The following is a 13,807-nucleotide window of genomic DNA, read 5'->3' as shown; positions in this document are numbered from 1 at the left end:
GCTGTCCCTTTCCATGTTCCCTCCAGTGACCTGACCCGTGAAGGCCACACTATAGCATCAGATAAATATTTCTTCCGGCTTTGGTTTTTTAAGGAAAGCTCTCAACCTTACAATTTTGGAAAAAAAACCCAAAACAACAACAACAACACCACACACACACACACACACACAAAAAAAAAAAAAAAAAAAAAAAAAAAAAAAAAAAAAAAAAAAACACCACCAAACAAAAAAACCCACAAACCACTGTAGCAATGCTGGGAAGAAAAATAACAGCCATGATCAACTTAAAGCCCTTCTCAGTCCTGTAACCTTATGTAGTAATAAAATAAAAGCGATGAGCGCTTTCTCTTAAATTAATAATTTTATTTGTACAACTCTAGGCAACTTCCAGACTTAATAGGTTTTCAGGATGGAAAGGGACCATTTGAGGTTCAGGGGCATTTGGGGTGAATAATGCCTTTAAATAAAAGTCAGCAAACTCAGAACCTTGAACTTCAGAGCTGCGCTGGGTAATAAGGATTGACCATCGGCTCTCTGTGCTCTTCTGTTCAGGCCATGCTCTCACTCTGTGGTGTTTCAAAGCCAATATTTATGTCACAGGTGGTATCCATGGATCTTTTTTATCTTGTCAAACCTGATCTTGGAAGGCAAATACCTCCACCACTGTTCTGCTGAGCCTGCTTTTTATCTCTTTCTCACTGATTGTTACTGGTTTGAACTTTGTTCTGATCAAACCGGTCTCAAATCAGCTGATGATCAAACTGACCTCTAGCCAAGGCTCTGCCCCTTGGAGAGTCACAGTTCCCTGCTCAGCAGGTCCGAGTGTGGCACAGCTCATCATGACGGAGAACAACTCAGCTTAAAGGTGACCAGTCCTTCCTGTTGTGTCTCCTGGTAGAAAATGAGATTATCCCGGTTAAATCACCTGGCAGATGGTAAGAGCCAGGAGAAGCAAAGCCATCCCCTGGCAGCATTTCTGGCCTGACGGATGAGCACAGAAATTGATTCCTCAGCCCATGCCAGGGAGGAGGAGAATCTCTTCTCAAGTTTCAGTTTGCATTTTTTAAGGAACAACGTTGAGAAATCTGTTCCTTTATTTGCTACTGCCTCACATACTGCAGATGGGAACTGGGTTTCTTCCACTAGTGTAAATCCAGGACAACGGATTTACACTAGTGGAACAGAAACAGATCCCACATGTACTTTTCCAATCTCAGTATGGAAAGTCCTCATCTCGAGGCTGTCGCTAGGTTGAACTATTTGATTACACAGTGCTGCAAGCTCACACTAACCCCATCATGGGCAGGACAGGGAAAATGCAGCACAGAGGGCACACACATAATGTAAATACTGTAAATAATGTATGTATTTATGATACATTTGTGATGCTCAACATTTCTATCTCAGCTGCGTATCTGCTGCACGACGGGCTCGTCTGGGAGTCCTGGATGGGAAAGAAAGTGCCTCTCCTGAAAATGGCCTGAGGGATCTTCCACAAATACGCCCTGAACCGTTTCTTCACAAAAGCATAGAGCAAGGGGTTGAGACAGCAGTGGACAAAGGACAAGCTCTCCGTGATCTGCAGGGCATAGTCCAGTTTCCTACTGCTTTCACAGCTCCTGATCACACCGACATCTTGCAGGGAGTGGAGGATGAGCACAATGTTGTAAGGACACCACAGCACAAAGAAGACCCCCACCAGAGTAAGGACTAAGCAGAGAGCTTTCCTGGAGCCAGGGATCTGTGAGGTGTTGAGGACACACATGATGCGGGAGTAGCAGAACGCCATGAAGAGGAAGGGGAAAAGGAATCCAAGGATGTTTTGAATCACCCGAAAGACAACTTTCCAAAATAAGTGTTCCTGGCCATAATCCTGGGTGCACATGACGGTTTTGTTGTGAATTTGCCTTGTGCTGGTGAAGAGGCCATCGGGAATGGAGAGACCTATGGAAAGGATCCACATCACCAACAAGACAAGAATGGAATTCCTCCACACCGTGGAGCTGTGAGGAGAGCAAGCATGAACTATCTGCAGATACATGTCCAGGCTCATGCAGCTCACAAAGAAGATGCCACTGTAGAAGTTCAGAGTGTACATGGCGTTTAAGAACGGGCACAAGATGTCCCAGGTGACCCACTGAGAAGTGTACAGAGCCCAGAAAGGAAGTGTCAGTAGCAGAAAAAAGTCTGAAACCACCAGGTTCAGCAGATACAGCTCAGTCATCTTCTTCTTCCTCTTGATGTACATGAGGAGGACAGTAAACAGGAGGGCATTCCCAGCCATTCCGACCAGGAAGATCACGGTGTAAAATGATGGCAAGAACACCCTGCTGAAGGAGAGCACCTCCTCTTTGGTGCAGAGGCCGTAGAGCCCATAGTCCCCCTCATCCAGGTACTCGTACGGGTACTCACTCGAATTGGCAGCATCCCGCCACGTGTCTGTGGTCGTTGCTGTCACTCCTGAGGTTTTGTTCATCCAGTGGCTGCCTAAGAGCAAGGGAAAGGGATCAAAGTCTTGTTCCAATTCACACAGGAAGCAAACATCACATCACAGAGGGGTTTTTCCCTTTAGTTCAGAGAATCATAGAATGGTTTGGGTTGGAAGGGACTTTCAAGATCATCTCGTTCCAACCCCTGCCATTTGCAGGAACACCTTCCACTACCCCAGGTTGCCCCAAGCCCTGTCCAACCTGGCCTTGGACACTTCCAGGGATCCAGGGGCAGCCACCGCTTCTCTGGGAACCTGTGCCAGGGCCTCACAGCTAAGAACTTCCTCCTAACATCTGATCCAAACCTATCCTCTTTCAGTTTGAAGCCATTCCTCCTTGTCTTGTCACTCCATGTAAAAAGCCCCTCTTCATCTTTCTTGTAGGCTCCCTTCAGATACTGCAATTTCACGGGTTTAAATTTCTGCCACTGTCTGGTGAATATTTTGTGTCCTGAACAACTTGGCTTCTGCCTAAGCATGGGGATATCTGTCTACCTGTACATATAAAAAAACCAAACAAACCCCAAACGCAAAATTATTTCTGCTTTCCTTACTCAATTGCATTAAACTTAAAAATTAATGAGCACAATTTTCTCTGACATGAGTCACTGCTTCCTCCTGACACCACCACAAGCTTTTAGCGAAGTTTCTGCCCCAAATTACGGGAAATCCATCACCACAGCTCACTGTGAGCCGCTTATATTCACCTGCCTCACTACTGAGAAAGCAGCATCTCAATTCTTGGTAAAGAAAGAACCTGCCACCAGCACCTTTATGTCAGTGGGGCTGTTCTCAGAGAGGAAATACTGAACATCCCTGCTCCTGGGAGGACACTGACCCCTCTCCATGCCAACTCCAGGACAAGAAGACATGGATTCAGGTAAAAGGCATTAGTAAGTGGAAAATATAGAATTCACAGGAAACCAGAATGGTTTGGGTTGGAAGAGACCTTGCAGATCATCTTGTTCCAACACTCCTGCCCTGGGGCAGGGACACCTTCCATTATCCCAGGCTGCTCAAAGACTCATCCAAGGTGAGGACATGGAGGCAGAACAATCCAGTCCTGAATTATGGTGAGAGGGAGAGATTCAGCTGGAAGAATGTTGCTGGAATCAATTCTGCATGAGACAAGGCAGGAGACAACCCCCGCAGTGGTCACTCCCTGGAACTGTGGGCATCAGTGTTTAGACAGCTGCAGCCCAGATTTCAGGAAATGATGAGTGATTGGGAGTCTCCTACTTTTGGATCTGATTTTCAGGAAAAAAAAAGCTGTTGCTGAGGAGCCTATTTCTCACAGTAGGACATGGGATTTGCCTGATGCTGTTAATCAAGGTTAATCTTCAGATTCTGACAGCAAAACAAAAAACAGCTTTGCAAAAAATCGTGTAAACACCCCTCCACCCCTAAACCACACTTTTTTTCAGCCATGGCCAAAGTTACCCATCTTTTTCCTGGGGCTCATTTTCCAGCAATCCCAAACAGGCCTGGCTGTGTAGTCTCCCCCTGAGGATCTGTTTCTCCCTGCAGAGATCTGCAGCCACTCAGAAAGGAGAACATGAAGCTGTTGGTCCCTGGCTGTGCTGTGCATCCCAACGAGGACATATCCCATGGTGGATCTGCAGGTTTTAGGGATGGCTCCCACCCTACAAGCACCCGGAGGAAGGGGAGCCCCCCACCCCACAAGCTCAGAGTGGGTGTGTAGCTGCAAGGGGTGAAGCTCAGGACGTGCCTGCTGTGGTCCCATGACTGAAATTGCGTAAATACCCATTCCAGGCAGTTCCGAGCAGCTGAAAAGAAAAGAAAAATGTGTTTGAGCTGGATTGGAATGTTTTCGTGCCGTCTCAGTTCTTCAGCAAGAGCTGCAGAGCACTTCAGACAGAGCAGAGGGAGAGCAGGGATCTGCCACAGGGAAAGTGCCACAAAAAGACTTGTCTGGGAATGAGCTTTTTAAAATTTCTTTTAAGTATCATATTGCGGAGGAAATTCACCCTCAGCTGTGACTGCAGGCGTTCGAGAGAAAACCAAAGCTGCCCGCCCTGCTGATCACAGCAACACCGGAGACTCCTAAACACCTTCTCCCTCACACCCCACTCTGCCCACACCAGAACAAACCATGCCCAAAATGTGCATTTGGGGTTTTTTGCAGCCCACTGAGCTTCCTTTTCTCCCTCCACCACATCCTTCTCCCTCCACATCATCCCTGCACTGGCGTCTACATCCCGTAGCTCAGAGTGGAAGGGAGGGCTGACCTCAGGAATCAATCCCAATCCCAAATTGGCTACCTTTAAAAAACAAAAGAGAACCTTGCCAGGTTTCTTTTGTGGCTTTGTCTACAAGAAAGAAGCAGAAAAGGCACTTACAGGAGCTGCCATCCTGCCAGAGGCTTGAACCAGGCTTCTTTCACTTGTGTAGGACAGTTAGGAAATGTGATGTCAGCATGACTTCCCTAGCTTTGTTTTGGTTTTCCTGGCGCTCATCATTCCCTGGCAGCACTGGACGAATTATCTCCACCCTGTGTCTGAGCACATCCACAACAGCTCCCAGGGCTGAGACGCTGCTGTAAGAATCCATGTGTTTTCCACAAAATCCGGACGACCCACGTGCCACCTGGATGCTGCAGGATCCTCATCCCCAGAGCAGAAATGGCCTCTGCCAAAGGTGCATCTGATGAAGTGGTTCATTGGAGGAGTTTTCGGTCATTAGCATGGTGAGTTTTTACACTGCTGCTCGTTTCCTTGTCTCACCAAAAAACAGGGCCATGGGAACAGCCTGGCTGTGCCAATCCCAGTGCATTTTACACCCCCCTAAAACACCCCAGTAAAAACAGCAGAGCAGAGCAGCACTGATGACCACAGCTCCACATCCAACCTGCCCTGTGGCAAGTGGATTCACAGAGAGAAATTTGTGGGTTTTTTACCCATTTCCATGTTTGCCACCATCAGCTGCTTCTGCACTTAAAATATACCCTATAATAAATAAATATCCTTATAATGTGTGTGCAATACACGCATTGGCAGAGAGTGAGAAGCCACTCGTAGAGCTGAGACACTGGACACATACACAGGGAACCTGCAGGTGGCAGGGGTTTCATTAGGCCAGCATTTAAAATGAAATAAGTTTTTCTTTTTAATTGAGTTTCTGCCCTGAAGCAGAGAATTAAACATGCCTCTGAGAGTCACTGGACAAAGTGGCCTTCACCGTAATTTATTACAAGATTTTAACTCAATTTCAGGGCTGGTAATTGCATAGATTTTTTTTGTTTCCTTTCAGACTGCAGGCCCCTAATGTCTTTGGCAATTAAGGTAACCAGATTAGGGATAATGGGCAGCACATTTAGAGAGATGCAGCGCTTGTCTGAGCCGCTTTATTTTGTGCTGCCCAAAATGCCTCATATTGGCGGCAGAGTGACCCTGCAGGAGCAGCAGCTCTGCCTTCCCCCACCTCAGGGATGGGGAGGTACAAACGCCACACAGGAGCACTGGGCTTACGGACAAAAGGATTTATCTTTGCTGTTCTCAGATTTAGGATGTTTTAGGCATCTTTGGGATCCCAGTGGATTCTTCTTCCTCCTCAGAGTGCAGTTTAAGTCAGGAGCAATTTCTAGGTTGTCTTTGGGCATCAAAATCCTGGCACACAGTGGGGGTAAAACAAGGTCTGCTTAAAAGCTGAAATATGGAAGAACATAGTCAATGACATAATTCAGCACCAAGAAAATCAGACTGAGGGAAAGCCAGGGAAGCTGTGGCTGTCCCACTCCTGGAAGGGTACCAAATTGGACAGGGCTTGGAGCAACCTGGTGGAAGGTGTTGGCAGGGGGTGGAATGGGATGAACTTTAAGGTTCCTTCCAACCCAAACCGTTCCATGATTCTGACATCAAGTGGAAGCTCTACAGCAAAGGATGGAAGTAAGAGCCGGAATTTCACAGTATCTCAGAAGGGTTTGGGTTGGAAGGAACCCTGAAGAAAATCTCATCTAATAGGGAAGATGTGTGCTGATGTCTTTACAAACAATTCCATGGATGAGGGGATGGCTGTTAATGGCTTTGAAATGGGCCTTAATGTCTCTACCAACTCCAAGCTGCGGGTTTGTTACAGAACCCAGACAGTGACTTCTGAAACAGCCAAATGGGGCTGCACAAGCCTGAGTTTCTAAACTGTGGGGGTAAATAACATGTTCAAGGGGGGACATGCAGCAGGTGGTTCAAGAAGGCTGCACCTTCCTGGTACCTCAGTGGGTGAAGGAAGAGGGCAACGAGTGGCCGGGAGTTTGGGGTAAAAGGAGGCTGCTCCCTCTGAAACCTCAAGAGAGAAAACCCCACGGGGATGTGCCCCAGTGGCCTCTGTGCCTTTGTCCGAATGAAGTTGCAACACTCCTCTGTCTCCTATATGGACACTGGCTTTTCCCAGCTAGATTTCCCCCACAGTTCCCACCCCCTACCACAGGCAGGAACAATTTCCACCATCCCAGGGTGCTCCGAGCCCCGTCCAGCCTGGCATTGGACACATCCAAGGATCCAGGGACAGCTTCGGTGGGCAACCTGTGTCGGGCCCTCACAACCCTCACAGGGAACAATTTCTTTTCAATATCTAATCTACAGCTCTTCTCTTTTAATTTAAAACTGTTTGCCCTTGTCCTGTCACTCCGTGGCGTTCTCAATAGTCTCTCCATCTGACTCCACGTCACCGTGTGACAACACGGGAAGTTTTTGAAGCAAAAAGCAGACAAAGCTGCAGAAGCCACCAGCAGCTGTTTTTCCTCCCAGCAAACGATGCCAGACCCGCTGTTTTGAGGCTAAACCACAGTCCGGGCCCCCGCTCGGCTCTCGGTGCCGCGAACGCGCGCAGGCCGGAACGGAGGCAGGGCCGGCACCGAGGCAGGGCCGGGACGGAGGCAGGGGACCGAGGCAGGGCCGGAACGGAGGCAGGGCCGGCACCGAGGCAGGGCCGGGATGGAGGCATGGCCGGCACCGAGGCAGGGGACCGAGGCAGGGCCGGCACCGAGGCAGGGGACCGCGGCAGGGCCGGCACCGAGGCAGGGGACCGAGGCAGGGGACCGCGGCAGGGCCGGGACGGAGGCAGGGCACCGAGGCAGGGCACCGAGGCAGGGCACCGAGGCAGAGCCGGCACCGAGGCGGGGCCGGCACCGAGGCAGGGCTGGGCCCCGCAGCGCCCCCTGCCGGCCGCTCCGCGCCACCGCCGCCCCGCCGCAATGCGGAGCGCCGCGCACTGACGTCACAGATGGCCCCGCCCCCGCGCCCGTATATGGACGCACTGGTCGCGGCCACGCTCCGGATTGGCTGCCGTCAGGCGCGCGAGCGCGCGGCACGCTGGGAGTTGTGGTCCCGACGGAGGGGCGGAGCGGAAGAGGCCAATAAGAGGCGGGGGCGGAGCCAGGCGCGGCAGACGCCGGCCGGTATCGGATGAGCGCGGTGAGAACCGGGCTTGGGGCGGGCGGGACCCTGAGCCGGGGACACAGCCACAGCTCTGCAGGGGGGTGCGGGTGCCTGCGGCTGGAGCGAGGAAAGGCTCCCATGTGGGGTGAAAGTGACTGGGGCAGGAGTGGAGCAGAGGCCTCTCGTGGGGTGTGGGGACATGGGGCAGAAGGCCGGAATGCGGTGAATGTGTCTGGGGCCGCAGTGGGGAAGAGTCCCCATGTGGGTTGCGGGGGGCTGGAGTGGGGAAGGATCCCCATGTGGAGCGGGGCAGGCGGAAAGCAACCTGAGGGGACCCAGGGCTTCCCTCTTGCCCGGGGGGATGCTGGGACCTGTCACCTCCCCACCCATGGTGTGTTCCCGCGGGTGACACCGGTCACACAGGTGCCCTGACCTCCCTGTTCGGTGTCGGCAAGGTCAGGGCAGCCAGGTCGTGTGTTTCACCCAGTTCCTTCTGTCCTGTGCCCATCTTGGTCTGAGCTGAAGGTCACAGAAACTTCTCGTGGTGGATGAATTGTTTTACTTTGAATATAATTTTCTTGTGTAAATCTCACCTCTGTGTGTCTCCTCCTCTGCTGAGTGACAGGGAGCTCTCGTTTCCTTCTCTGAATGAGTCAGGCTAAGGTTATAATTTACATTTAGTAAGTAAGAGTGGTTGTAGCAGGCGCAGAGAGACCAAATCCTTTGGCCTTGCAGAGGAAATGGTCTGAGACCAGTCATTCTGCTCACACGGGTGTGCACGAAGGGCTGCATAACCAGGGAGCACGGACACCTTTGAAATGTCTCTTCTGCCTATGGTTACTGGCACCTGCTTAATGAAATTCCTCTTGGTTTATTCCAAGAGCTTGGGCCCTTTCCACGTGCCCCTGAGCTGTGTTTTGCTGTTGGTGGCAAAGCTGCAGAAGCAGTAGAGATTTTTCTAGAGGGGCCCTCTGTGGTGTCACTGGCAGAAATTGTCATTAACTGAATGATGCTTATGCGGAGCACTGAGGAGGGAACAGGTCTTGGTGTAATCCATGCAATTCCCAGCACAAAAAGCTGGCAAGTTCTGGAGGATGGTCTCACTTTGGTGATGATGGTTCTGTGAATGGAGCCCTTCTCAGGGCTGTCGCTGCTTTTTGTTTTCCTTGGGGAAGGTGAGAAATCACCTGTGGATGACTTCTCCTGATGTGACCCTGCACGAGTCTGGACTTACTGAGGACTTCAGGACTTGCTCCCGCTCCTTGGCGGTGGCTGTTTTCCATCCCTGTGTTCTCCATCAGGGATTTGGAATTATGCTGATGTGGGATAGGCTGTAGTGACTGAGGAGCTGCCCGGCAGGGCTGACCTTGTGCAGCAGCTCATGCTTCCCAACCCGACTGCTGTGGCCGCTGCTCTTGGCAGCGAACGAGGGGGGAGAAGTGAACTTTGCTGAGGTCAGAACTGCCATAAAGGACAAGCCTGTGAAAGCCAAGCGGGGTGGTGAGGTGTAGAATTCCTAAAAGGAAAGGCAGGCAGTGACCAAAACTTTCTGTGGCTGCCTGTGGGCGTGGAGGGGTCACTGGGATCTGTAATGGTATGAAAACAGGTGGTAGAAATTTGTTACTTTCCTATTTTTTGGTTTTGTTTTGTTCTTACCTCTCCTGGTAAGCAACAGTTCTGCTTCCCAAGGCTTCACTTTGAATTAAATCATCTGTCCATGGCACCTGCTCTTATATCTCGCTACCAGGATATTTGTGATTGGTGGAATACACAAGGGATTTTCTTTTCCTAAAGATTCTCTTTATTTGGGGTTTCCAATACCTGAAAGGAGGCTCTTTGTCTTCACAGCCACCATGTCGCCCAGCCAGGAAACTGTTTTCCCAGAGTATGAGACAGAGACCAGCCAGACCTCGAAGCTGATAAAAAAATTTAAGGAGACGCCGTTTGTGCCCATTGGTGAGTTTAGAAATGGAGAAATGTGTTTGCACGATCGCTGTAGGAAACACCATCACTGTTCACCTTTCTTCTGTGAACAGGAAATTACTTAGAAATTACTTCCCCATAATAGTTGTCCTACAAGAAAGAGGGAAATTGAAGTCTGTTACCTTACATAAAAAACTCAGAACCTACTAGTTAAGAAAAAAACCCAAACCAAGACCCCCTGAAAGGCTTTTTAGGTGAGGGTACAAAACACGTGAAGGTGATGCTGTCAAGTGGTTAAAGAGTGTGTTGTGCAGCTCCTCTGGTGCACAGTTTCTGGGAATTATATGACCACCACAAAGTGACTTAAAAGTTATCAAAATACAGACTAGAAAGATTTAAATTACAACCTGTCTGGTAAATGTTTCAGCCTTCTGCTGTCGTCACTTAGTTTAAAATGCATTTTTTTAGTAACTTTTATGTTACCTCAGCTTGAGGAAGTTGTTAAAGTCCTCAGCCTCTCTGCTGAACTCTCCCAAAAAGCTTCTGAGGAGGGCAGGGATCAGCTTTTGTCTGACACAAGACACGTTTTGATTTCCAGCCACCTTAAATGGACAGCGGGATCACTCGGGGTGAACTGCTCCAAGCGTTTGCCAGCAGATTTCCGTCACTGTTTCCGTGGTCACTGGACTTTGTCTCCACCTTCCTGGGCTGTACCGTGAACTCCAGGAGTTCCAGTTCCCCGAAGCAGATTGGCAGGACTCACCTTTGACCTGTGTCAGAGCTGGGTTGAAGGCCCTAAAACTCTTAATTGCTATTTAATGAGAGTTGAGTGTTTACAGCTTCTTAATGGCACTGGTAATGCCCCAGCTCAGGGAAGACAAACTGCCCGTGCTCTGCTCAGTAAAATATACACAGCACTTAAAACTTGGCATCCACCTATGAACTGTGGAAATAATCCTAAAAATGGAATTACACAGATGGAATTGGAAAAGTTTTTGCATTTCTGCTGTGTTTTCCGTGAGAGCATCAGTGTTGGAGCTGGCAGAGCTGGGGCTGTTTGCTCTGCTGAAGGACTGTTGTGGAATTCTGGCTCAGGGAGAGAGACCTGGCAGAGCCTCACAGCTTGGGGACAATGACATGTGACTTGTCCTGTCCTGGTGGCACCTGGCCAAACGTGACAACATCCAAAATAGCAACTGCAGCAGGCCAGTGGATACATCAGGGAGCATCCACGCACAGAGCATCAGCCGAGTGGCGGTCTTGGGTGTGAGTGTCTGTGCAGGGAAGGAGATGTGAGGAGCCCTCATTCTGTCTGAAAAACATCCAGGGAATTCTGGCACCTTGAGCTGCTCCTTGGGCATTTTAACACTGGTGGAAATCTCTTACTTTTCCCTGCACTGACTTGTGCATTGAATGAGGTGGCACTGGAGTGAAACCAGGGCTAGGATTTACCACTACACCAAACCAGAGCGATTAGACCAAAACAGGCTTATTTTAGGATGAGGCAGAATGGCCTCAAGTTGTGCCGGGGGAGGTTTAGACTGGATGTTAGGAAAAATTTCTTCAAGGAAAGGGCTGCTCACGGCAGTGATGGAATCACCATCCATACAGGGATGGCAAAACTGTATAGATGCGACACTTGGGGACACGGTTTAGCGGTGGCCTTGACAGCTGTGGGGGATTGGTTGGACTCAATGATTTTAAGAGTCTTTTCCAACCTAAACAGCTCAGTGATTCCCACTCTGTGCCTTCACCCCTCTCTGTGTCCCGGATCCCCACTCAGAGCCATGCTCTCCTTGCCTTGCAGGGATGGGTGGCTTTGCTGCCGTGGTTGCCTACGGGCTGTACAAGCTGAAGCACAGAGGTGACATGAAAATGTCCCTTCACCTGATCCACATGCGCGTGGCGGCCCAGGGCTTCGCCGTGGGAGCCCTGACGTGTGGTAAGCATGGAATGGGAGCTGTCCTCGGGAGTGGCAAACCACGGAGAGCCTCTTGGATCTCTCCCAGCTGGCATGGCTGGATGGAAGCGTCCAGAACATTTATCTCAGGATGTTTGTGCTCCTTGCTGGTGCCCGATCAGCCTTTCTGGAGTAATCTGATTTTATGTACTTAATTATTTAATTTCAGAGTAGCGGTTTTGGTTTTGTCTAGACATGGAACGTGAGGTCCTGCATCTCTGCCTCTTACAGGCCAAAAAAACCAAACATTCATCTGACATTAATATTTTCCCTTGTAAATATGCTGCTGTTTCTGAATTTAATGCATTGGAAAACCTACAGCATGTGTAGACCATGGTATTATATATTTTAATATATATATTTATTTGGATATATATTTTTTCGGGACTGGACTTTTCTCTGAATGTAAAGGGACACCGTGCCCCTGATCAGTACATCCCAGGTCTCACCTGTATGTAAATGAATATCCTCTGAAACACTGTCTGTCCATACTGCATTCCCAGCAGGAACATCAGAAAAGCTTGACTCTGGCCACAAAATCAACTAGAATTAGCTCAGGATCTGCACTTTCATAAATTGTACATTTTCATACCTAGTTTCTCTGTATATGAAGAACTTCGTAGTGTTCATCACTGCTATTAAAAAAGTGCAGCTGAGGAGGAAGGGGAATTCTGTCTGTTCAGATGTTGAAGCCCATTATATTCTTATTTATCCCAGTTCTTTAATTGTGCTTTTTTTCTGTCTTGCAGGGGTGCTGTATTCCATGTTCCGGGATTATGTGGTGAAGCCCAAGGAGTAGTGGGAAGCTGTCTGAAATCCCTGTCCTGGTGGTGGCCTGTGTACTGCAGCTCCAACTCTCCTATCGAGGGGCTCTTGGAGAAAACAAATAATACATGGCATTAGAGAATTGTTCTATTTTGTGTATGGTACACTGTGCTGAACCTGGCAGCCTCAGAACGTGCCCTGGGGGAGCGGGTATTGGGGTCTGGGTCTCTCTGATTGACACCACCACATCCCAGTTTTTTGGGGATATCGTGGCGTGCAATCCCTCTATCTTCCCCTTCAACTCAGTCCTAAGACTGGTGACTTTTTTCGCTGTTGTTGCCCAAAACCACGATGTCTGAACTGGCTTCTGTCAGGGAGGGAATGTCAGGAACGCCTTGCTGTCATTTTCTATCCTCTGCCTCCAGCTTTGTAATTTAGAAGCTTCCAGTAGCACTAAATGACTTCTAAAATATTGAGAGATATATAAACATATATTTTTTTTTATTTAAGGCATGAGATAACTATGTTGCAGCTATTTAAATGTTATATTTATTCATTGTTAACGAAGACACAGGATCCCTATTTTTGCTATATCAGACCCTTCGATTATGATATTTTGTAACTTTATTTACAGTGTTCTTCTAAGTAACATCTAAATGTAACATTTAAAATCTGTGTCGTGAGAACTAAACCTCAATTTGGTGTTTTAATGCTTTTAAAGTGTATGATCTAACTGATTTCTCCAGAAAATTTTAAGCCATTTAAATGTGAAAAGCCCCCCCCATCGCCTTTGAGGTATTAAAATCCTTGTCTGAGTTATTTTACCCTCAAACTCCTTGTACCTCCAACAGCAGTAATGAGAATAAAAGCCGATTTCTAAAAAAGCACATACTCTCCTGTTAGCTGACATTCCACGGCGACAGTCTCAGATGTTACAGACACCGCAAGGTACAAACTGCACCTGTCTGTGACCTCTTGTACACAGCAGGGGCAGATTAAACCCGAATAAAAGCGAGCAGTGGAGGTAACAATTGTTTGTTATGGATTTGTTTGGGGGGGGGGGGGGGACTCCCAGAGAGGAAGGCTGACGTGAACTTAATAAAAATCACCTGAGGAAGATGCAGCGCTCTCGGAAAGGGAATTCCCAACCGGCGCTCTCCTTGATTCCCAGCTGCTCTCACCCTGCTGGCTTAGCTGCTCCCACACGGATGGAGATGCGGAGGGGCTCCGACGCCTTTTCCCGTTCCGACCATGGCGAAGAATGGTGGGGGGAAGGAG

General features: G+C 49.0%; 2 protein-coding genes across 3 annotated transcripts; one reads left to right on the top strand and one right to left on the bottom strand.

Moving 5' to 3' along the window:
- Positions 1–342: 342 nt before the first annotated feature.
- On the bottom strand, positions 343–4,899 carry ACKR2 (atypical chemokine receptor 2). 2 transcript variants are annotated; one of them, XM_058421543.1, is made up of 3 exons: positions 4,849–4,899; positions 4,214–4,275; positions 343–2,483 (listed from the first exon to the last, which is right to left on the bottom strand). In XM_058421543.1, the coding sequence occupies exons 1-3, from the start codon at positions 4,858–4,860 to the stop codon at positions 1,370–1,372; spliced, it is 1,188 nt and encodes a 395-aa protein (XP_058277526.1). In that variant the 5' UTR covers positions 4,861–4,899; the 3' UTR covers positions 343–1,369. The 2 variants fall into 2 exon arrangements, with proteins under 2 accessions (XP_058277526.1, XP_039925534.1); XM_040069600.1 differs by lacking the exon at positions 4,214–4,275 and having other exon boundaries at positions 343–2,487; positions 4,849–4,897.
- Positions 4,900–7,798: 2,899 nt separating this feature from the next.
- Positions 7,799–13,416, top strand: HIGD1A (HIG1 hypoxia inducible domain family member 1A). The gene is made up of 4 exons (XM_040082960.2): positions 7,799–7,917; positions 9,730–9,837; positions 11,612–11,746; positions 12,514–13,416. Exons 2-4 carry the CDS (start codon positions 9,735–9,737, stop codon positions 12,561–12,563), a joined length of 288 nt encoding a protein of 95 aa, XP_039938894.1. The 5' UTR covers positions 7,799–7,917; positions 9,730–9,734; the 3' UTR covers positions 12,564–13,416.
- The last annotated feature ends 391 nt before the right edge of the window (positions 13,417–13,807 follow it).

Source organism: Hirundo rustica, chromosome 1, assembly GCF_015227805.2.
Source record: "Hirundo rustica isolate bHirRus1 chromosome 1, bHirRus1.pri.v3, whole genome shotgun sequence".
Lineage (NCBI taxonomy): Eukaryota > Metazoa > Chordata > Aves > Passeriformes > Hirundinidae > Hirundo > Hirundo rustica.
The sequence above is the reverse complement of the archived record's forward strand: the minus strand, read 5'-3'. Positions and strand labels throughout refer to the sequence as shown.

Coding starts and splice junctions, on each gene's coding strand:
- ACKR2 (XM_058421543.1), bottom strand. Junction 2,484..4,213: donor CATGGGACCACAGCAGGCAC/GTCCTGAGCTTC, acceptor GCTCTTAGGCAG/CCACTGGATGAACAAAACCT.
- HIGD1A (XM_040082960.2), top strand. CDS start 9,735: ATGTCGCCCAGCCAGGAAACTGTTTTCCCAGAGTATGAGACAGAGACC. Junction 9,838..11,611: donor GACGCCGTTTGTGCCCATTG/GTGAGTTTAGAA, acceptor CTTGCCTTGCAG/GGATGGGTGGCTTTGCTGCC. Junction 11,747..12,513: donor CGTGGGAGCCCTGACGTGTG/GTAAGCATGGAA, acceptor TCTGTCTTGCAG/GGGTGCTGTATTCCATGTTC.